Source organism: Triturus cristatus, chromosome 3_2 (genome assembly GCF_964204655.1).
Source record: "Triturus cristatus chromosome 3_2, aTriCri1.1, whole genome shotgun sequence".
Taxonomy (NCBI): Eukaryota; Metazoa; Chordata; class Amphibia; order Caudata; family Salamandridae; genus Triturus; species Triturus cristatus.
This window is the reverse complement of record NC_140584.1, coordinates 624,156,243-624,181,297: the sequence shown is the minus strand read 5'-3', so window position 1 is coordinate 624,181,297 and position 25,055 is coordinate 624,156,243. Positions and strand designations below refer to the sequence as shown.

General features: G+C 45.0%; 1 protein-coding gene across 2 annotated transcripts in view; it reads right to left on the bottom strand.

Moving 5' to 3' along the window:
• Positions 1–25,055, bottom strand: part of DAGLA (diacylglycerol lipase alpha) — a 321,198-nt gene that overhangs the window by 119,280 nt on the left and 176,863 nt on the right. For both annotated transcript variants that reach the window (XM_085648539.1, XM_085648538.1), the window contains exons 7-8: positions 14,027–14,161; positions 13,083–13,160 (exon numbers count right to left, since the gene is read on the bottom strand). In XM_085648539.1, coding sequence (XP_085504665.1) covers positions 13,083–13,160; positions 14,027–14,161 — 213 coding nt within the window. The remainder of the gene's footprint in view (positions 1–13,082; positions 13,161–14,026; positions 14,162–25,055) is intronic.

The following is a 25,055-nucleotide window of genomic DNA, read 5'->3' as shown; positions in this document are numbered from 1 at the left end:
CTGATGTTAGGAAGAGGTCTGAGGCACGGTCTTTGGATAGACCTCTGGGGTGCCGGTGTCTCCCTCTAATCACCGGCGTTCCGTTTTTGCTTGGATTGGCGGGGACAGTCCCAGGATCGACTTCCTGGTTACCGGTGTCTCCTTCAGGCCTCCGCACCATTTCTGCCCTGATTACTGAGGCGGGGTCCTGGGTCTGACATCCTGAGTGCCGGTGTCTCCCTCCCGCCTCCGCAGCGCCTTTGCCCGACTATCAAGGTGAGAGTCTCATTGCAGCGCGATTCACTGGTACTTGAGCATACATGCAGGTGTCGCCTGCTCTCCCGGATTTACGAAGCTGAGCTTCAGGTGTCGTCTGCTCTCCCAGATTTACGAAGCTGAGCTTCAGAGTCTCTGAGCCACCTCTGAAGCGCTGATCATCGCCCTCGGCCTGACTAAGTATCTAATCATTATTGATACCTAATTGAATGAAGACTGCAGGAGCTGCAGAGATATTGATGATCTGAGTAAGAGTCTCTCAGGCTCTTACTGGCATACAGGTCTGCATGGACGGGGATCCATTTTGGCTGTTTTTGCTTGGGGTTACTAGGGGTCACCCATTTTGTCTCCTGGCATTCGTTGCGGAAACTGAGGTCGGGATCTCCCTGATCTCTCTGCTGAGCCACTGAAAGTGAAATAGGTGTGCCCCATCCTCACCCCATCTTGAAGTGGTCATTTTACTTTTATGTCCATCTCACACACTTGGGCTCTGTGTCCTCCATGTAACGTTTGTGTATGCGATCCTCTACAGGTTCGCCCTCAACGAATAGAAGATACTCACCCTCTTACGGAGAGTACGTCCAGGTTGGGTCTTTCTACTTATATATTTGATGATTCCTAACAGGCCTACCCTAGGGGTGACCAGATCTGACCCAAGAACTCACCCTCTCCTTCGCATTGTGCCCTCCCCCACCATGGCTACATCCATCACCATCCCTATTGAAGGCTCACTCTCCTAAGTGGGCTTCAATGGCATTAAGATTACTTATCCCCCTAACCTTACTAAAAATGCGGCCAAGAAATCAAAGCACAACATAATCAAAAAACACCCGGAACTGCTTATATCAGATACTTATTTCTGTATTTCTAATGGCAACATCCTGAACGACCTAATCTTCTTCACGAACAGAAGAGCCCAATGGAGGAAAACCCAACCCTCATATCCTTTTTTCAGGGCAAACAGATAAGGAAAACACCTCATGGTTTTAGTCTTTCCGTTACCTCCTCTCCAACCTTCAAAGCTGATCTCACCATTACCATTTACAACAACGGGATCATCCTCACTCAATCATCGGATCGAAATCTAGAGCAGTTCGACAAACTCTTTATGAAGATCAAAAACTCTTTGACTAACAATTCAATCTCTTTGCGACAAGATCTAGTGCTAGCAACCACAAGGGTACCCCAAATCGTTGTTCCCATTTCCTCTTCCGATGCACCTTCCTCGTCGCCCACTAATCGACATTCGTCCCTACCGGGTGGCGGATTGAATGCTTCGCCCATCTTGCAGCCAGTAACCCTATCACCATTACCAACCTCTTTTCCAATGCATCCTGGAACACTAAGTCCTCAGTGACCAACTCAACCCTCTGGAACCTTTCATTACCGCCTCTGACCCCACTGGCACACAACGATACCCTTCCTCCTCACCAGATCTCCCTGCACAACCTCTACCCCTCTCCTAGCACCCAGACTTGGTGGCACGCCTGGACGATCTATCCCTCCAACTGCACCTTCTCACCCTCGAACTTCATGATCTGAAGGCCCTCTCATTGGAACATCTCCCCTTGTTAAGCTCCCTCCTCTCTCATCTGGATCTGGCCAGTGCCCCTGCCAGTGCTAGCATAAGAGCGCCATGACCAACTCTCGCCCCTCACTACCTCTAAAACCGTACCGTTACCTAATGCACCCTCCCGCCCCAGAAGATCGATGTCCTATCTCGCGCCTAATGATATTGATGACTTTCTCAACTCTTACACGCTTATCCTAGACACCAACAAGATTCCTACGGGGCTTATTCAAGTCATTCACACTAACCCGAACAGAGAACCTCCCTCAACCTTAGAGTCATAAACAACGAAAACCTCTTGAGAGTGAACATCTTACAGACTCCTCCACCCCATACACTGGCTCAACTTAATTGAGTACAACTCAACTGCAGGTCAGCCAGCAAACAAGCCTCTGATATCTTCGACCTCATCCAACACAACGAGATAGACATCATCATCCTCACTGAAACTTGGCTTAATCCCTCTTCCACTCCTATCCTAGACCTCCTACTGCCCCCTACCCATGACATAATTCGTCTAGACAGAGCTTTGAAGCTGGTAGGTGGCCTAGCCTGTATACATCGGAGCACACACTGGAGTCTTCTATGCCATCATCATGCGAATACCTTTGTCTCAACATCTCTAGGAACAACCGCCCGGTGTGCAAACTACACACATTCTATCACCCCCTTGGGGACAACCTCCCCTTCATCGAACAATTAACGGAAATCATCTCTGGCAATACCGATTCCTTTCTGTCCCACATCTACCTCGGTGATTTCAACCTTCACTGGTCTAACCCTAATGACCAAGCGGTAACATGCCTCAAATCTCTGAGTGACCACGAGCTGATTCAACATTGTGACCGGCCAACACATAATAAAGGAGAAACTCTGGACCTCATCATCACGAATGAACACACCATCCCAATGGATACCATCATCCCTTGCGATTGGTCCGACCATCACAGCATCTTCTTCCATATTAACATGGAGTTGTCTCTTAGGAAGGCTTAACCAAGGAATTCAAAGATTTGGAAAAGGGACCTCAGGGATATCAACACAGCCGATCTTACAAACCAATGTAAATCTGCCCTTTCTTCCCAAGCTGACATGTCTAAGGCTCATGTACTCACTGATTTCTACAACTCTACCATCTCTAGCATCATGGATTCCATTTGCTCCACTCCAACAAAAAAATGCCTCAACAAAAATATCCAAACCATGGTTCAACGGCAACCTAAACTCAGAACGTCGCAACCTTAGGGCAATCGAACTATCCTGGAGATCCTATCAATCCTCGGACCACCTAAAAATCCTTAGATCAGTAAGGAGCTGCTATAACCAACAAATCAAGAGAGCTAAGGCGGACTATTTCAGATCCCAACTCAATCAAGCCGCAAATCCCCCCAAGAAACATTTTTAACTGGTTAAACAACAATCAGATGAAGCAGCAAACCGCTATGACTCTGAAGTCAGCCCTCCCTTATGTGATGATCTGGCTGCCTTCTTCACTGAGAAATCAAGGCTCATCAATATTGATTTCGCGACCAGGCGGGCTCTACTGCTATCCAATGGGACTGCGCCCCCCGGCCCTATTAGACAAGATCGAACCGATGAGCATGGGCATCAAGAACAATGCCTTCTGGGACACCTTTACCCCCCTCAGTGAAAGAGACATTGAAAAGGTTCTTCAGAGTATTAACCCATCAAATCACTTCAGTGACCTGCTGCCACCTTCCATCTTCAAAGAAATCAAAGAAGTCATCTCTCCCATCTGGACAAAGATTGTAAACGTGTCTCTGCCACAAGGAACGATCCCGGAGTGCCTAAAAGCAGCTTAGGTAACACCTGTTCTAAAAAAAACTACTGCAGACAGCGCTAACCTTCACAACTTCTGCCCTATCTCTAACATCTCCTAGACAAATGCGTTCAATCGCAACTCTGTGCTCACAGCGAAAATTTTCATCTCCTGGACCAACATCAATCTGGCTTTCGCAGTGGACACATCACCGAATCGGCTCTCACTCACGTTATGGATGACATTTTAAAAATGCCTGACCAATATGAATCGTTGATCTGGTCCGGTGTTGCAATGCTTCTCGTCCTTCCTCCATCACAGATCCCAAAGAGTGAAGGTGAACCACTCTCTCTCCCAGCCATCACCAGTATCAATGGGGGTCCCCAAGGGTCTGCCCTATCTCCCATACTCTTCAACCTGTTCTTGGAACCATTAGCTAATGCTCTAAATTTCATGGACATTCTTTTCCATATGTATGCGGATGACGCCCAACTTTATCTGAAAGTCTCCTCCCCTGACAACAGAATTTCACTCAACACTAGCCTATTGACTACTCAAAACTGGTTAACTGAGAACCACCTCCTGCTCAACACTTCCAAAACAGAATTCCTTCTCTTTTCTCCTCCAAATCACACTCCTAAGTTAGACCTCTGGAAGAACCACCTCACCGCCTCCAACTGCTCCCCTTTCATTATTGACTCAGCTAAATCCCTCGGAATCATCCTGGACAAGCACTTGAACATGAAGACTCATATTAGCAATGTTTGCAAGGGAGCTAACCACCTGATGAGGACACTCAAACCTTTCCTCCCACAAGCTGACTTCAAGCAAGTGGTCCAAGCGCTGGTTTTGCCGAGGCTAGACTATGGCAGTGCTACGCTCTGTGGTCTACCCAAATATACCTTGGCCCCACTAAGGGCCTTATTGAATGTGGCGGCCAGATTGGTCATGGGTACCAAAAGAGATGCGCACATCTCCCCAGTCTCAAAATCACTAAACTGGCTACCCTACGAAGCAAGAATACAGCTAAAGATTGCCTGCCTATCACACAAAACCATCCATTTCAAAACCTCCAGTTATCGAGCGCAAAAGCTGGAACTATCAGGAGGGGGTAGACCCTCTAGGAGTGCTAACTCCCTCCTCCTGAAACCTCAGATCTTTCCCAAAAGGAGAACGTGTCACCGAGCTTTCTCCGGCTGTTCACCGAAGATCTGGAACTCTCTCCCACCAGAAAGACGGAGAATCTCCTCCAAGGTTGCTTACAAAGTGGAAGTAAAAAGATTCATCATGAACAAGTTCTTACCTTAATAGGGTGCTGTATTGTTCTGCTATAAGCCATTGGACTTAGACCTTTAAGCCCTGCGTTGGATGTTATTCTTGTTCTTTTTTTTTTTTTCCGAGAATCATTTGCTCCCCTTCTATTTCGCTATGTACCAGTTATTATCTTACTCTTTGTCGACCCCCTGCATTTGTATCCGTTCTTGTTCTGTGAGTTCTATTTTGATATGTGCTCTGTTTGGTATCCCGATTGGACACATGTACTGCAACTTTTACCTTCCTCACCCACCTATTGTAAAGCGCTCCGATATCCCTCGGGACCATGTTCGAGCTATATAAAACTTTATAAATAAATCAATAAAATAAATGAGCTCTGGGTGGGGCAGGCAAAACTGTGTGCCACATGCTAGCTTGTCATCTGTCATCCACCACTAAAGGACTCTCTGGTTTTATTAGGAGACATCCCTGCACACTAAAAAATATTTTTTCACAAACTCAAAACACTGAAAAAGCTGGGAACAGACCTGCAGATCTGTGTCCAAGGGCGCAGAAAAACATTAACTGACTTCAGCGAGCAGGGGTAGCATAGGTAGATACAAATATACATCAGAAAAAGCATACCATTGTGTTGGGTAATAGTACCAACAGACCTCCATGAAGATGAATGTGGAATCCATAAATACATCTGTAAATTATGTTATGTTCCTCTCTACAATGTTTAATATTCCTTATACTGCCTTTTCCTGGTGTTACCAGATAGACAGAGCTTCTGCGAGCTCAAATGAACTCCCTGGGTGGTGAGGAACCTACCTAATACCAATACTGATCTAAAATTTCTCAGATCTGGAAACAAATGCTGCACAAGATTAACGTTGAGAATGAAGACTGAATTCTGATATTAATGCAAAATGAAAGTAAGCTACCAACATTTTTATTCTTAATCACCAACTCCCTAAAGCCAAGTATTGAAACTTAGAATATTTAATAATGAACCAAGCCCCGACTGTCCTTATTGAGCACTCCACCCAACTTACCGTGACCCACTGGAATGCCTCCCATTGTCTGTGTTCAACTGGAAGTCAGTGCTCACAACAGCTAGAACCTCTGCCCTTCGTGCGGTCTATGTCATTCTCTATATTTGTTTCTCTTTCTCTGAGAATGTGGTCTAATGCTCTACCCTGTTGAGAGCTAGACTGGTAGATATATGTATCATTCATGCTTTTCCCGATGAGAAGAGAGACAGAGGGATGATGCTTACTGCTGCAGAGATAGGACAAGGAGAGAGGTAAGCAAAAAAAACTGCGTTCACTGGACCCCAGAAAGGATTGGGAGGTGAAGGGAAGGGTATAGAGGAAGGTAGAGGGGAGCAGGAAAAAGGATGGAGAAGTGGGGACTGTGAGAGGGGAGAGATGTAAGGAGGCCTGTGCAGAACTTCAATTGCTAAGAGCTCAACAAATGTGAAGTATTAGATATTACACCTGAGCGATGCAGGTTGCATTTAAGAGGAATTTTTAGCTCACCAGAGTGTTACTATTGTAACTTGAATCAACTGTGCCTACAAATAATTTCTAACTGCAACAGTAGCATACTGGTGTGTCAGGGAAGGATTTCAGAGGAATGTTTAGAAAATCAGTGTGCTATTAATGCAATTGGAATTTTTTCTCCGGTGCTTTTACTTTCAATATGAAGTAGTAGCATCCCGGCTGCTAAACATCCCTCAGAAAATGCATCAAGTGCTAGCATACACGTTTACTACTGTTGCAAATGGAAGTAGCTATGCTTGAGAGAAAATTCTGATATAAACGAGCCACTACACTTGAGACAGTGAGGTGGCATGAGCAAGAGTGACGTTTTCAGCTATTCTGTGACTGCCTTTTACCCAGCAGCTAAGAAATTGTGTGACAGAGCTCTGCACAGTACATCCTGTATCCTATGACTCTTGTGCTGACATATCACATGCAATTGTGCACTGCACTTTGGAGACATTTCCACCTTTCTTCCGCTATGTACAGCATTCTGTACAAAAGAAACAGAAGCAGTCAACATCCTCAACACAAGAATGCTTTTGGACGGTGGTCGGGGTGGTTCAGCAGACAGCTCTTTACGGATACTCCTAAATTGAGTTACATTTCAAATAAGGCAACTCAAGACTTGTAACAAAGGGAGAAGGTTGAGTATCCAAAGGCAGGTTAAAAGAGACAAAAGCTGTAACTGAGCACTATGTGAAAAGAGATAAAAACCTACAAATACAAAAAAAAAACTACAAAAAAACAGACTGGCACAATCTCTACCTTAAATATTATCTACTTATAAAAATGTTGTCCTGTTTTAATTTCCATATCCATATCCAGTCAAACTTACTTCCCATCTTTTGTGTGACTGAGTCAGTTTACTATTGTAACTCCAGGATCTTCATTTTTGAAAGCAAGTGCTTAATAGAGGGTGTAGACCAGGCTTCTCCAATGAGAGATCATGAGCTACTGGTTGCTCTCCACCTACCTGTAAGTAGCGCTCCTGTGTGCAGACCAGCCTGCTAAAAAAGAAGCTTAAGCTGGATTGATTATGAGCATACCAAGTTTGAAAAGCATGTATTCAAGATGAAAATGTTTGGATTTTCAGAACTCATACGCTGATGTCTGAAGAAAAATACTCAACTGTAAAATATATTTAAAGCTTATAGTTGAGTAGTAGATCAGGCAGTGTCTGGAAGACGTATTACTCATTATCTTGGTACCATGGATATTACAGCTATGGCTGTTATGCATAACACACGTAGAGGCAATAGAAATTGATAAATTATTTTTTGCATTATTGATGGCAACCCTGTCAATGCTGATAATCTTGCATGGGATCGCTACTCATGTAATCTAGTCCAATAGACTCACTATTACAACATTAATACGAGTTGCTCAGGATAATATTCATTGGACATAAGTAGCTCTTTCTACAGAAAAGGTTAGAGGCCCCTGGTTTAGATGGTGGTCAATTTTATCTATGGAGAAACTGAAGTAAGGGTGTATTTTGTTTACTTTTGAGCAGTGTTTTTTAAACCTGTATGTCTTTTCATGTGACCTAACAGAAGTAAAATTCTGATTCTTCAGGTCTCTTTATAGGTGAATCAAACTTTTACAGGCCAGCCAAAAACAAATCCAGAGAGGGAGTGGAACTCAAAAGCAAGTTAGGCTATTGAGTTACTGATAAGTTGACTTTGTGAGCACGTTTAGTCCCGTTCATAGTAAGAGACCTAAGAAGAGAATATAAAAGCTCTCTCACAGTGGTCATCCGCAAGACCAGTAGAAGCTTCTGTATTAGTGCGTTGGGGCCCCCGCCCCTCCAATTGCAGTGCTTTACAATGTTTGGTTTGGGTTACTATGATGCCAGCTCATCACTCAGCACACTCATTCAGCCAGACTGAAGAGCAGCCAAGTGCACATGATTTGGCTTACTTTTTCATAGCCTTTCATTCCCATAAAAAGGTGCTGCACCACTGGCTGGAAGGGAACAGAGGGATTTATTGTTACAGAGTGCCAATTGCTTAAGCCTGGCGTGATGAGGTCAGTCCCTCACGTCACTTGTGCCACTTTGGGTAAGATTACATTTTAAGGAGTCCGTAGTACCAACATCTTAAATATTTGCAGCAGATAATTTTGTTGTACTTATATTGTTAAAAGTAACAGCACCACCTTCAAGAAGAGTTGACCGGATACTTAAATAATAATTACTTTACCCCTTTAACATGCACTTTTTGCTTTGGGTTTAATCACAGGAAGAATTATTTTGGTGTTCTGGCATGACTTGCCGAAGGTTACTGTAAATGCTAGATTCTTGGAATGCATACAACTTTATGGAAAACACTTGTGTACATGTTTTTAAATACATATTTTCTCACCTACACACGACTCGGACTAGAAAGTATATTTTAAGGCACTGGTAGTCTACTTTCCCCTTAGTGTGCATTACTATTGTTATCAAAAGAAATGGAAATAAAGATCTTGTAACATCACTCATTTTTATCGTAAAAGACAACATTTCCTCACGTCTAATGAGGAAAGATGAAATTTCTTTGCAGTTCATAAAATATATTTAAAAATCTCAACTATTGCATTTCATGTACTGCACCTGTAGGGCACAATAAGTTAAGGCTAAGATAAGGAACCTAGCGAAAACTCCTATCATGTAATGAGGAGTGCAGACATGCCGGCTAGTCCTGAAATAATAATGGCCCACAGAAACATAATATAGGTCTTCCAGAGACATGGTAGGTAACCATGACATCATGATTTGTCCAGCACTTCTGTTTACAGTCTGTGATGAGATTTGTGTACAACTTTCGATTTTCTCACTCTTATGCTTCAATGGAGAGTCTCGGCTATAGCATCATGACAGAGAATCTACTTGAAAAGGGCTGGATGGGATAATGAAGTGAAGAAAGATACTAGAAGCATTATGTATATTGATAAGTCGTGATCCTACTGTAGGAAAGTACTCCTTTTTGACATTGTCACCCCCACATTCTGTCTGGTACATGATGTGATTTTGACTGGAAGTGCACTGGGTTCCTGCTAACCAAGTCCCCGGTGCCAGATCTCCTTCCCAAAACTGTACAATTGGCCCCCCAGTTGGCAATACCTTTAGCACCCTCTGTAAGTCCCTAGTAAGTGGTACCCCGGTATCTAGGGCCTGAGGCACTACAGAGGGTCCCCCAAGGGCTGCAGCACAAATTGTGCCAAACCTAAGGGACCCTCACCAAACTCTTGCAGGTCTCCTACTGCAGACTGCGTGTTTTGATGCAGACAAAAGTGAAAACAGAACCAGACACACATCCCTGTGTGCCATGTCCCCTAACACTGCATGTAAGTACTTGTAAGTCACCCATATAGCAGGCCTTAACAGTCCTATGGCAGGGGCTTAGTATTACATGTGAGGGCATACCTACATGACCAGATATGCCCCGGTGCTGGTCAGGTCTATTACTGCCATTGCAAGTGAACAGGGAAGCCATTTTAGAACATGTGCTGGACACTGGTGAAAACAAGTTCTCCAGCTACATGACGGCTGCACTGAAAACAGGGATGTTTGGTATCAAACTTCTCGTATTAATAAAACCACCCTGAATCCATTGGTGGATCTGTGAATACATGCACACAGAGGGCACCTTATAAGTGCCCCCTGAAAACCTACCACCTTCTAGTGCATTGGCTAACTGGCCTCTGCCAGCCTGCCACCCATGACAGATTCTTGACCTCCCAGAGTGAGGTACTTTGCTCTTAGGAGATCAGAAACAAAGCCTGCATTGGAAGAGGGTGTTCACACCCCCTCCCTTAGGATGTCCTACTGACTAGCACTCTTAGGCCAGCAAGCTTTAAATAAACTGCCTTTGAAATGTGAATCTGGCTAGCCTCACAGGAGAGGACACTGACCTCCTTTGTCCAGGCGCCAAAATTCTTTGGCACCTGGACAGGAGAGAAAATTAGTCAGGTAGGCGTGCTTCCCCCAGGCTAGCACCACACCTAAGGTGGGCTAAAGTGAGGTGGACACGACTTTTCAGAAGTAGCCATCTTTGTGATGGCATAGTCAGGAATTCTGGTACAGGGTTACGCCTACTTCCCAGAGGAAGTAGTCATATAGGAGGCATAGTGACTCCTAGGGTCAATAGCCTATTGGCTACTACCCTACACTCCCCTAACGCCCTTAATTTCAGTATTTAGGAGAGCCCCTGGCACCATAACAACAGATCCTGCAGACATGATAGATGAAGAAGGACATGAAGAGTCGCATCCTGTAAGAACTGAAGAGCCAGCAACTGACCTGGCGCCAACCCTGCTAGCCTGCTGACTCCGACAACTGCGCCAAAAGTCAACTTGGCCTGCAGTTGCTGAGTCCCTAAAGCCCGGGAGACCTACCAGCACTTCATCCAGGAAACCAAGACCGCCTGAGAAATAGCAGACCTGCTTCCCTGCATCCTGTGGGCAACCAAAGACACCTGTGAGGACTTTGCGACAGTGGAAACCACATGTCTGAAGACACCACTGCACCCATCACTACAAGCCCGAGAGGAAATGGGGCCAATGGTGTCATCGTGGTACCCCAGTCCTCCAGAGACCGAGCCCACTGTGGTTTCGCCCCCAGTAAACTCTCTGCCGTCGCCTGCAGCCTCTGCACAAATACCCCCCTCTACGGCAACTGCTCCGAGTAAGAAAACCCGAAGCCTAAAGACACCACTGGGCCGTGGAGAAGAGGACCAAATGTATACCTTTGTCCCACAGCATCGCAAGACCTGAGCACCCCTATCAGTTCAACCCAATTGGCCTCCTAGTCCGAGCCTGTAGCCTCTTTACACAAAGCCCGATCCCTATAGAGAAACATTGGGTACCCGACGCTGTCTTGCACCTCTGGACCCAGCCGCCGAGGCCGCTGGTGCTGTTCTGCTGGTGCTACCTTGGACCTTGCCCACCACTCACCTTAACTTCTGGAGATTGGTCCCGTAAGACGCAGTACTATACCAGAATGCCACATTGACCTTTCCTCCTAGAGGATAAAATTGAAGCTTCCAGAAATTGTACTATGTCGACTTTATGAACAAAAACAAAAAATAATTCCTCTTTAACAACGTACTTACTGGAACGATTTTCTCCTGATTTTGTTCTGATGCCTAAACATATATAAAGATACTTGCTATATTTATAAATTGGTTTGGATCTCCTTCTTTAGTCGTGTGTCTCATTTATTGACCTTTATATGCATTTTCAGATGTCTTACACTCCTCTGTGATAAGCCTAAGTCTGCTCGACCACACTATCCCCTAGAAGAGCACCTTGGGAATGCCATAGCAAGCCCCTGTCCATTCATGAGGGAACCCCTGGACTCTTTGCACAATATATCTCCTTTTGATATATCATATAAAGAGCCAGCATCCTACATCTACATAATTAGCTTTTCTTTACCACCTGTAAACCATATATTGCTTTTGGCAACTTTTATGTTGCATTACAATGAAAGGTTCACTATTTTACTACCAGTCCTTCAATGTTTTCTTGAGGAAACCGAGTCCTAACATGCATGGTGAATCTATTGCTTGCCGAGGACACCACAAACGTTTTATTGAATTCCTACCACATTTATATAATAATTATGCTGTACAATGCACCATTTGGTCTGGTTTAAAAAATAAAATTCTTACTGGAGAACCTCCTTCCTCCGAACTACCCTTCGGTCAGGTTCTCTCACTCCAAACCCTGAAATTCAATGAGGGTGTTTACGCCTCACCACTTTCAAAGTTCACCAGCCGCCACTGAACAAGTGCCTGACTACTTTTACAAGGCTGTCAAACAACATCCTTCCTAGGAGCCAGCCAACAAAGTGCCTTCACCCATTTTTTAATTGCTATCTCAGAATCCCCACATCTATAAGGAGATATTCTCAAGAATGTCTTTGTAATGTAACTTGCTGCATTCTGTGTAGCATCTGATATATATATTTAATCATATTTCTAGCAATTGTTCCCCCGTTTAATTGTTTTACAGTTTAGTGTAAGGGGTTATTTGGTAAAAAGGTAACAAAACTGTCTCCGAGGGTTCACCAAAAGTGCACAGTGTCACTACATTAGGGTTTGCTTAGTAAGAGATATAGGGGCAGGTGTGAGATGTGTGCCCCTTCATAGCGTGTCTCATTTATCCCAGAGATACTGCTTGCTGTCCATTTATATTGCCACAAGCAGTACAGCAGGGTTTATGCTAGAGTAAACAAGGTATTTGGCACACGCTCCTTTCCCTTGTCTGTACTCAATGGGAGCCACCTGTCCATGTTTGTGCTCATCAATGGCTCATCATTGCCCTCTGTTCCATTCCCTGCCCTTCTCAGTGATCAGTGTGAGCCACATCTCCTTCTCTCTGGCTTTAGGGAGGTCTACTACCTTCTTTGTGCTTTCTGGGATGTATGTTCTCAGTGGGGGCCTATGCCTTTGACTGTGCTCAGGGGAGGTCCATGGCCTGATCTGAGCTCACTGAAAGGCCAAAAGGCAGGAGTGTGTTCATTGAGAGTCTCCAACCACTTAGTCTGTACTGACTGGGAGACCAACCACCTTGTTTCTGATAGGTGGGAAACCACAACCTGGTCTGAGCTTACCACCGCTTGAGTGGACAAGATATGTGGTTTCAGCAGTGAGGGGAATAGGTACGACGTGTTGTGACCTCAACTTACTGTGTTCTTCAAGTCCAGGTACTTTGTGTTCTTCGTCACCGGCATCCCCGACAGAAAAGCCAGAATGTCATTGTTTGCCTGAAACACAGTGCACAAGAGTCACATGACCAGGGATGAAAAGAGACCCTCACAACTCCACTTTTCTACTTACAGACTGCACCTTTCAATTTCTCTCTAAACTGCTTTTCATCCCCATATAACTTCACTTCTTCCCAACCTCACTGCTTGCCACAATTTGTGTAATCCATATCTGCCCCTTCTATCTTCCATATAAGCTGCATCCACATTTTACTCCCTATGCCACTGATTCCAACTTTCATTTACACTCCATCTGCATCAAAAGGTCTTAAAGAAAGTTCTGCCCAGACCAAAAGACAATATTGCTGCTTGTGAGGTAGGTGCAACCTCTTACGTTTACAGATCAGCCTAAATTTGAACTGATTGAGCTATACCTATACTTGCATCAATGCTACCATAGTTCCACTCTCAAATACCAAACCTCTTGCTTCTCTCCCCATTCCCTACACATTCCTTATCTCCTCCTCCATTCACTCCATCCATGCTTTCTGAGTCATACTAACACCCTCTCACTACCCATCCTTGCCTGTTCCTCTTATTTTGACCTGCTCAGCACAACATCCATGCCTGTCTCTACAAGTCCATATTTTGCTTCTCACTCAATTTGTAACCAATCAATGCACCCCTCTTGGTTGCCCAAGAACCTCACAGTAGCCACCTGCAAAGACACTATCAATGTTAAATGTGTTACCAATTCTGTCTTCATGTTCTTGAAGTCAAACCACATCATCCATGATTGTCCCTCTGCTATTCATTGTAACTCCTTCCTAAATCCACATCTCATCCATGTCTGTCCCTCACACCCTCCCTATCACCCTCCTGGCCACCCAAACCCCATCCTGTTCCGCCCATCACCGTTCTCTCACTTCATCCAGCACGGCGTTGCGCTTCGCTCTCTGCCGCTGGCGCAGTAGTACCAGGCCTGCGATGATGTCAGAAGGAACGATGTCAAGATCACGAAAAAATTCTGCAAAGAGGTAGGCAATTTCTGAGTATGCATCCTGCGGAGAACAAAAGTTTGAAAGTGAGGACACGACAGATAAAACTCTGCCTTGTCAGAACGTCCCCCCCCCCAGTTGTAAGTGCTTCCCTTTCTTGGGCAGTGCACCATCTGACATCACTGGCTCGTCCCAGGTGAGAATGCTTTCTAACGTCAGTGCCGCCATCCGTAAAGGGTGCCCATTGTAACCTGTATTCTCTTTTGCTTGGCAAGACTGATCCCTCTCATGAGGGCTTTGTTACCTTGTGAGAGCACCCTACCTACCTAATCTACTCTATGTGTGAGCTGCTCTAAGCTCTGCTGTGGCCCTTACCTCTTTTAAGCTCATAGATATTCAAGAGACTATTACAGTAGACAGAGGGGTGTATCCTGGCCACCAGCTCTCCTTAGGTTACCAGCTCAGGAGGAAACATTGACTGATTCTCACTGTGCCAAAGAAGAAGTGTTCAGGAACTAAACCTTGCATACATTATGACTCCACCCATGTCTCATTCAAAATGAGGGGGATTCTTTGGATCGAACAAACACAAAACTGCAAATATTTCAAACATGCCAGTGTTAGAATTCTTCACAAAGGTCTTCGAATCACATAAATGCAAAATATAGGACATGCAAGGCAAAATGGTTACAAACGTAAAAGGATCTTTAATTACTTTTGTTACAGACATGCAAAACAGTTTGTGAGAACAAGCTACCAGGAAGAGAAGCCTACTCCTTGTAAGTTGTGAAATGTGTGAAAAGTGCCTTTCAAAAAATGGTAATACAGGATCCAACATATTTCTATGTACAACAGAAATATAGGTCAGTAGCAGAACATGTGACGGACCAAGTCTCAAGGTGCTTTTGAGAGGAAACAATAACACTCTGGTCAGTAAGGATTTAGGGATCTTTATTGAGTAAGGACTAGTGGCGTGTACCAGTTTAGAGAATCAAGAGGATGCTCTGAACCCAAGGCCACTTGTACACAATGACTTGAGATAAAGGAAGTGTAGAACGTCTTTAACAAAAAACACGATTGGGTTAAATCACCCAATCTCTTCCAATACCAAAGATGCCCTGAACACCATGGCAAGGTTCCCGTGTGATGCCTGGTGCTGCCCGTTCCTCCAAAAGCCTTAGCTAGAGACACTGAGGGGAGGAGCACTGATCGACCCTTCCTTCTCTCCAGTCACCCTTCTATAAATTGCATATTGCCTAAGGTGCGCCCAATGTCTAAGTTAGGAAGCGTGCGGGAGGAGGGAGTTTAAAGCAAATGTTCTAAAGCCTAAAATGAACCACATTCCACACAAATGCATTTTATCCAAGGTCCCCAATTCCATTTAGACATTTGTGCAGTATAAGCTATGTGTAATGTTTCTACGGTCAGTCTACGAAAACATAACTATTATGCAGCCTATCAAGACGAAGCAAGCCAATGCATTAAAAGGAAAACAGACATTCCTAACAAGCAGCAGCATCCTGCACTTCTCCTTGAACCCACCATTAAATCACCCCACATTGCACAGAGCAGAAAACAGAGCTTGTAAAGTAAGAAATTCTAAGTGAAAATACCACAGAGGAATGCCATGTCTATGTAATCAAAGACTGTCTTTGTTCTCAGAGTCTGTGACCACACATAGCTACGATACCATCTGAGCACATCCCTGCAAGCACATATCCTCTCAACCCAAGTAGGACAAATGTCCCAATTTATACTGTGGTACTAATGTTCAATTCACTGAAGAAATAACCAAACCAACTTTAAATTAAGTAGCCCTGGAAAATCACATTGTTTAAAATATTTACCCTGGAAAACATGATAGGAACACAGGAAAAAGGAGACAAGACAAAGGCCAACGTACATTTTCAAAATAGGGTTGATCTGAGTATATATAGGATAAGAGGATGAGGATTTATAAAGCGCACTAAAACCCGAAGGTGCCAAGGCGCTGAGCGGAAGAGAAGAAGAGAGGAGATATATGAAGAGACTTCGAGAGCAGTGACTGACCTAGAAAAAGCCTGACCAAAACTAGGTCAACCTTACCCTAGGATCTACTAAAAAACATTCACGAGGCAGTCAGCCATCTACACTCTACTTACCCACTTGTCACTCATGCACACAAACACATTAGAGAGAGCAGCAATAAACTCTACAGTATTAGGTGGAATAAGAACCCTAGCAATCCGACTACACAGCACAGCCGGTAGATGGTGGGTGAAGGGTCAGAAGATTCGCCCCACTAAAATACACACAGGTGAGAAAACCCCAAAACACCTCACCCTCACAGCCCCATAGGAGTTTGGCTGGCGGGCCACCAGACCAAACTCTCTCTGGAACTCAAACAGGGCAACCAAACTTCCAACACAAAACTACACACAAAACACCGGGAAAGCCTGTCCAAGGCCTTTCCACAAGGACAAACATCCATAGGCAAACACTCAATTGCAGATACATAAGCTTGCATGTAAATGCACTAAGGGACTAAATAAATGGCGGGCGTGTGATATATAAAAGAAAAAGGAACATATAACATAATGATAAACATAAGAAACCCTGGGACAGGGGATCACCATGTTACTTGGGTAGAAGGGAAAACCAAGAACTATAGCCCAGGATCTGGAATCATACCGGATGGGTCACAGAGGAAATGGAGAGGCCATATTTTTGCGTTCTCCTGAGCTTAGCTGGGAAAGGACTTGGGCCCTAAACATAAGTCAAGAAACAAAGGCTTCCAGCACGGTTAGAACCACTTCTTGGATCAGCCATGGAGAGAGAGGAGCAAGCACGTATTGCTACTTTTCTCAGTGAGAAGATTTATTGGTTTAGCTGCTAGTGGAATTGCAAGGAACACTTTGACAGCCAAAGATGAATCTCTGATTACAAGAACATGTTCCATGGAATATGAAAACCACCTCCTGAGTATAGCTCTAGAGATAATGAATCTTTGTCTACTGTGTACAAGCTGAAACCTGAAGTAGAACATGCATCAAAAATCCTGAAATGCTAGGACCTGAAGGGTCGTGAACCGGAGGAAGTCTGATGCCATGTTCAAGAACTCCCAGTTAACTGGTGGTAGACTGCAAATCATTTTGTGGGCCTGCTTTCAGTTGCAGGGTGTCCCCTTAAAACCTTGTGGTCTGCATTCACTCAAACCATTTCTACATACAGAATAATAGATGTTTTGAGTCCAGAAGCACAAATGTTTAGTTGATGGCCTGCAACATGATCAATAACTGCATGCATCTACCAAGCTGACTGACTTTACCCTTATTCAGAGGAAAGTTACCCAGGGGTGGGGAGTGATTCCATTTTCAGGGGTGCCCATATTCCTCAGCAGAATTGGTGCTGCTTTGGAGGGGTTGTAAGAAGGACAGGGAACTAGTGATTGTAAATAAATTTAGCCTGGAAGTTTAATCTTGTTTGATAGATGCATTTCCAAGCTGACTTAATTTACAAGCCATTCAAAGTGATATTGGCGCCTACCCAGAGCACAGTTGCCCAGTGTTTGGACTCCTTGAGGCCTCAGAGTGATGGTCCAATGGAGGGTAACACAGTGATTTGACCTCACTGTGATTGTTTAACAAATAAGCAGAGTACACTGCTGGCTGGGACCCTGACAGCCATGGCATGGGAGAGGTGTGAGGGTTTTTTCTTTTTTTTTAACAAATAGGCAGAGGAGACTTCCTGTTCTGGAGCTCTCAGCAATTTCCCTGGGGAGAGGGGGATGAGATGCCTAAGGCTCCTACATTCTGCAGCATGTTAGGTCTCTTTGTCTCAGAGGAGAGAAGAACAAGTTACTTATCCTTGGTAAAGCTCTTTCTGGTGGCTACTCCAACTTCAAATTTCTCAGTCTTTTGAACCCTCGCAGGTGTTGGACTGGATTTGGAAACTTTCCCTGCAATATGTCCCACATGCCAATAGGTGGCGTCATCGGACTCCAGGATGGTCAGTCCCAACTGTGGATGCGATGACATACACATACAGATATCATGCCTATATGCTGATACTAATTTATTAGCCCATTACTTCTGCAACCTTAGCAGCGTAATGACGGACTAATTGGAATGTTGACAACGTGCAATCTTTAGGTTGGAACATTATGACCTACCAGAAATCCACACCACAGAAGGAGGAGGCAGGAAGGTGGTGAGGAATAGGTGGTTAGGTAGAATATGCACCATAAAAAGTGTTACCAAAGGTAAGTAACGTGTTCTGCTGATGAATACTTCGAATCGCATATTCCTCACCTTCTGAATTGATACCAAAGCATTACCATCACAAAGGTAATGGGTCTGGGGAGTAGGTTTTACACCAGAACGTTTTACAGGGCCAAGAGGGTGAATTAACCCTGTCCTGTGGATCTCAGTCAATACAATAGTACATGGTGCAGGTATGAACAGACACCCATGCAGCAGCTTAGCAGATGTTCCAAGACTGGAACATCCCTAGCCAGGGAACTACTTGTAAATTTCACCTTGGTGGAATGGGGACAAAGGCCCTAAGAAGGATTCTTTATGGCCACAGCATCTGGACAGCCTTTTCTTTCTTTACCCCATCAAAACTGACACAGAGTTGAACGTCCAACCAGCACTGCTTAGTCCTGTCTATGTAGAAACCAATGAACCGATTATGTTCCAACCAACTGCAGGGAAATAGGTGGTGCACAGTGGCAGAACAGACATAGCCTGCAATCCACAGAGGTGGTACATGGAAATGACAGCAACATGAAAGAACACCTCAAAAGCCAAAAGTCTCAAGGGGCAACTGTGCATAGGTTCAAACAACACATACATCAAAAAGGTAAGGATCAAATTAAGTTCAGGGGGAAGCCTATATAAAAGCCCACTCAGTTTGTTCCACTAAATCTCCATGCATGCAGGTATAGCTTGTGGAAACTCAGGTGCAGGATTCAGCCCTCTTGCTGAGCAGAAGTTCCTTCTTCAGAATCAGCCAAAGTGGATGGCAGATTTTTAGATCAAGCACGTCAGGTTATCAAACCCTCTGAGCTCAATACAAGGAAGATGGCCACCTGATTCGACTTCTCTGCTGGCCCTAAGTGAATAAAGCTGCACCAAAGCCTTCCATGATGCTTGAGGAAAATGCTACTTACCCAGTATGCATCTGTTCTTGGCATGTAGAGCTGTAGAATCTCATGCTTATGCATAGATCGCCATCTAGTGTTGGGCTCGGATGTTTGCACTTTGTTTTTCTTCGAAAAAGTCTTCCTAGACACGAGGTAGGCGGCGACTCCTTTCGGTGATCGTGCGCATGGTCATCGGCTCCATCTTCAGATTGTTTTCCAGAAGAGGGTGAGAGAATGGAGTAGTAGAGAGAATAGAGATGGCCATGTGTATGTATGAATAGTAACAAGAGAACTACAGCTGTTACAGGTACCCGGGGAGGTGGGTGGGCCATGAGATTCTACAGCTCTACATGCTAAGAACAGATGCATACTGAGTAAGTAGCATTTTCTGTTCGAGGCATGCGAGATGTAGATCACATGCTTATGCATAGACTATACAGCAGTCTCCCCTAAGCGGTGGCTATCCTGTAACTGATGGAGTTGTCTGAAATAGCGATTTAAGTACTGCTTGGCCTACATTAGCTTGTGTCTGGCTAACATATCTACACAATAGTGCTTGGTGAATGTGTGTGGCGTGGACCATGTTGCAGCTTTGCAGATGTGAGTAATAGGGATGTTCCCTAAGAAATCCATAGTAGCTCCTAGCTTACGAGTGGAATGTGCTCTAGCGGGAACCCTTAGAGTCCTTTTGGCTTTTGCATAGCAAATCTGAATACATTTAACAATCCACCTAGCAATACCTGATTTGGATATAGGATAGCCCTTGTGAGGTGGTGCAAAAGCGACAAAAAGTTGTTTGGTCTTACTAAAAGAGTTTGTTCTTTTGGTGTAATATAACAGTGCTCTTCTAAGGTGTGTAGAGCTCGTTCTGCAACGGAGTCAGGCTGAGGGAATAAAACAGGTAATTCAACCGACTGATTTATGTGAAATGCAGATACTACCTTAGGTAGGTATTTGGGACTGGTACGAAGAACCACTTTATCTTTGTGTAGCTGGAAAAAAGGTTCTTCTATGGTTAGTGCCTGAAGTTCACCCACTCTCCTTAATGAAGTTATTGCAATGAGGAAAGCTGTTTTCCAAGTGAGGGATTGTAGTTCACATTTGTACATGGGTTCAAACGGTGGGCCCATTAACCTTGTGAGGACTATATTAAGATTCCACACTGGGGCAGGTGGAAGTATTGGTGGTATAACTCTTTTCAGTCCTTCCATAAATGCCTTGATTACAGGCACTCTAAAGAGCGATAAATGTTGCCTATTTGGAAGATAGGCTGCAATTGCAACTAGATGCAGTCTGATGGATGTATAGGCCAAACATAACTGCTGCAAATGTAAGAGGTAGCAGATAATGTTTTGTATGGAAGCATCAAGAGGGTTGAGGTTATTGTTATTGCAATAGATAACAAATCGCTTCTATTTGGCTGCGTAGCAAGCTCTTGTGGTAGGCTTTCTGGCCTCCTTAATAATGTTCATACAGTCCGGTGGAAGGTTCAGATAACCAAACTATGACTTCAGGAGCCAGATCGCAAGGTTCAATTGTTTGGGATCTGGGTGTTTGATTTCTCAATGGCTCTGTGTGAGGAGACTGGGAGTTAAATTACATTTTTGATGCGGTACCAGAGAGAGTTCCAACATGGTTGTGAACCAGGGTTGACGTGCACATGTTGGAGCTACCAGGATTAGCGTGAGAGATGTTTGCTGAGTTTCAGAACCACTCCTGGAATGAGTGGGAGAGGCAGAAAAGCTTAAGCAAATATCCCTGACCAGTTCCTCCATAGAGCATTGCCCTTGGATATCGGGTGTGAATACCTGGAGGTGAAGCTTTGGCATTTCGCGTTTTGGGGTGTTGCAAATAGATCTATGTGAGGGACTCGCCAAGCTTGGAAGTATGGGTGGAGAACTTGAGGATGAAGTTCCCATTTGTGTATTTGATACCTCTGCCTGCTGAGGAGGTCCGCAATCTGGTTGTTGACTCCTGGGAGGTGTTCCGCTAGGAGATAGATGTTGTGGTGAATAGCCCACCTCCAGATGTCTTGGGCTAAGTAGGACAGTTGGAGAGAGTGTACCCCCCCCCCCCCTGTTTCTGTATATAATACATAGCTGTCATGTTGTCGGTTTGAACCAAGACCGCTTTGCCAGACAGGTGATCTTGAAAGGCTTTGAGAGCTAGAAAGATTGCTATCAACTCTAAATGATTGATGTGGAGCTACTTTTGCTAGTGGCTCCACAGCCCTTGCACTGTGTGTTTTTGAAGATGAGCTCCCCAGCCAGTTAGGGACGCGTCTGCTGTTAATACTGTCTGTGGAACCGGGTCTATGAACGGCCGTCCTTTTGACAAATTTTGGGTGTTCCACCACTGCAGAGAGCGAAGAGTACGGCCGCTTACCAACACTAGATCAGTTAATAGACCGCGTGATTGGTTCCACTGACTAGCTAAGCATTCTTGAAGTGGACGCATGTGCAGCCTAGCACGGGGAACGATCATGATGCAAGACGTCATTATTCCCAACAGCTGCATAAAAACTAGAGCTGGAAGTGACTGAGTGGCTTGAAACTGGAGTATTAATGCCTGAATGTTTCGAATTCTGGCTGCGTTGGGAAACGCAAGAGCCTTTTGAGTATCCAAAGTGGCTCCTAGATAGTTCTGCGTTACGGCTGGCTGAAGATGTGATTTTAGCACATTAACTGTAAACTCCAGCTGGTGAAGCAACTGAATGGTTACGGAATGCTTGCGGCATGGTTAATACATCCAGGTATGGGAAGACATGAATGCTTTGTCTTCCTAGATGCGCAACTACTACCGCCAGTGGTGACTCTGAATAGGAGTACCTTGAATTGGTAATGTTGACCTGCTACCACGAACCTGAGAAATTTGCAGTGAGCCGGGTGGATTGGAATGTGAAAGTAGGCGTCCTTTAAATCTAGAGTAGACAGAAAGTCGCCCTTTTGCAAAAGAGGCAAATCCTGTTGAAGTGTTACCATGTGGAAATGGTCTGACTGTATGTAAAAATTTAGTTCTCCGAGATCTAATATTGGTCTGAGAGAGCTGTCCTATTTGGGAATTAGGAAGTAAAAGGAATACACGTCCGACCCTTGATGTTGTGGTGGTACGGGCTGTATAGCGTGTATAGTAGTAGGGATTCTACCTCTTGTGGTGTAGGTGATCCGGTGAAAGCTTGTGCAACTTTGGGGGAATGTTTGGAGGAGTGTTGAGGAACTCCAGGCAGTAACCAGAATGGCTAATTTGTAGAACCCACTTGTCTATTGTTATCGACTGGCACTTTGGTAGGAACTGTGACAGTCTCTCCCCCCCACAGGTGTTAAGTGGTCAGGGGGAACTATGGGCAAGTTACTGCTTTGTATTGGAGGGGGAGGTATGTGTGTTGGAACCTCTACCTCTGCCTTTGCCATGGTTTCCTCTATAACCCCCTCTGAAGCAAGTTTTGGAACTTGAGGGTTGGTTATTGCCCTTATAGGTGGACGCAGTTTCCGAGGAAGTATTTTTGGACCCTGCACAATAGAAAGGGGGCCGAAAGGAACGACGGCCTTGTGGGGACTGAAGGGTTTCCATAGATTAAGCCACTTCAGTATCTTTTTTTTCATCTTCTCAAGTGAAGAATCTACCACCGGCCCAAAAAGGTGTTCTTTATCAAAAGGTGTGTTCAAAATGGAGGTTTGAATCCTGATATGCGTAGCCAGGCGTGTATTCTTAAAAGGACACTAGTTTTCACCGCTCTGGCATATGTTTCAGCAGCTTCTAGAGAGCACATAATTTAATTGTTTGAAATTAATTGTCCCTCACGTACTAGGTCTTGCGCTTTAGATTTGTGTTCTTGGGGTAGAAATTAGATGAGTTGATCCATTTCATCCCAATGCGCATGGTCATATCTGGCTAGCAATGCTTGTGTGTTAGATATGAGCCTGACGTTAGCTGCCTGGGAAGCTACCCTTTTCCCTGAAGCATCAAGGAGCTTTGACTCCTTATCTGGGAGTGCAACGTCTCCAGTAATTTGGGAGTTTGCCCCTTTTGCGTGCATTGGTAACGACTAACAAGTCTAAGGGTAATTGTCCTTTTATGTGGACTGGATCAGATAGTGCAGGTTTGTATTTTTTATCCACTCTAGGGGTAAGGATAAGTCCCCTGACAGGATCCTTAAATATCTTGTCTACATGACTGGTCATTCTCTTGAGCATGGGCAACATATGAGTTGATTTTTGGGTGCTGTTTTTTCAAAAAGGAAATCCTCTTCAAGGGATTCCTTGTGGAGCTGGACCAAGTGGTAATTGGCAGCCCTGCCTAGCAATTCAATATAGCCTACATTGTGGTCTTGTGGAGAGCGCCTGGTAGGATATAGGTCAGGATCATTGTCTGTGGGCGAGTCGGTGTTGTAGTCATCCCACTCATCTGTAGGTCCTGGCTGATCATCATCATTATTATCAACCCCATCACCCCGATTGTCAGGTGTATGTGGTGGTGAGTGCTCAGGTGAAGTTGGCACAGATAGAGACTGAGGCAAAGGTGTTGATGGAAGAGGAAGAGGAGGAGGGGATGGGCTTGTTCCAATATTTCTCTTCTTCAATGGAATATGACATTCCTCTTTGGTATTAGCTCCTCTCTTTAGAGTCACCTTGGTGGTAATGTGTCCAGTTTTTGGATGTATGACCAACATTTTCGGTTTTGGGTCCGGTTTTTCGAGTGGATCACAGAAACTATGCTTTTTAGGTGACTTTGGTGTATCAGCCTGTTTCGGCACCAAAGGTTTCGGTGCTGATGGTTTCGGGGTTCTTATTTTCAGATCCGAGGTGGTTTTCGGTACCAATTGGTGATGATCGGAGCCGGACTTTGTCTTCGACCCCGAAGGCTTTGGCTCGGTGCCTGACTTGGAATGGGGCTTTTCGGAGCCAGAAGATTTTTTGGTAGGCTTCGGTGCCGAGCCGGGAGGCGGGGTGTCGGAAGCGTGGTCTCGGATCCGACCGGGACCCAAGGGCGCGGGTTGGTCCAGAGCCTTCTTTTTCGGTTGACTTGGGAGTCGGGGCGAGCTAGGGAATGTACTTACAGTACGTTGTCTATGGGGGATGTCTTCATCCTGGTTGGAGCCATCGTCAGAAAGGGAGATCTGTTCGTGTTCCTCCTCGGCTCCAATTGCTTCGCCTGCTTATTCAACCAATTCAGGTCCTAAGAGGTTCAGAATGGAGCCTGTGTGTTGACTCCTCATGTGGCGTCGCCGAGCCCGACAGACGAGTCTTATTGGAGCGGAAAGCTCGGCACGTTTCGCAGTACTGTTCACTGTGTTCCAGTGACAAACACAGGTTGCACACTTCGTGTGAGTCGGTGCGTGGGTATTTTGTGTGGCAGAATTTAAAGGGAGTTCGTTCCATCGACTGCAAGTCGAACCAGGGGTTAGGCCAAATGGCCTATCAAGAACTTTCCGATCTAAATAGGGTTTTTATCAATAAACACGATACGCGAAGAATGGAGAACATGATCGGAAACAATACCGTCGAGGGCAAGTGTTCTACGCATGAGAGAAACCAAAGAATCAGCGTCGAACCGGAGCGCAGCGAGTAGCATCCGAACCGGATGGCGGAAAAAACACAATCTGAAGATGGAGTCGATGACCATGCGCACTATCACCGAAAGGAGGAGTCGCCTACCTCGTGTCTAGGAAGACTTTTTCGAGGAAAAACAAAGTGCAAACATCCAGGCCCAACACTAGACGGCGATCTATGCATAAGCATGTGATGTACAGCTCACATGCCTCGAACCTGGGTTTATGAGAAGAGGCGTAGCAAGGGGGGGCGGCACGTGTTTTGAGGTCGGTGGACCCACCCG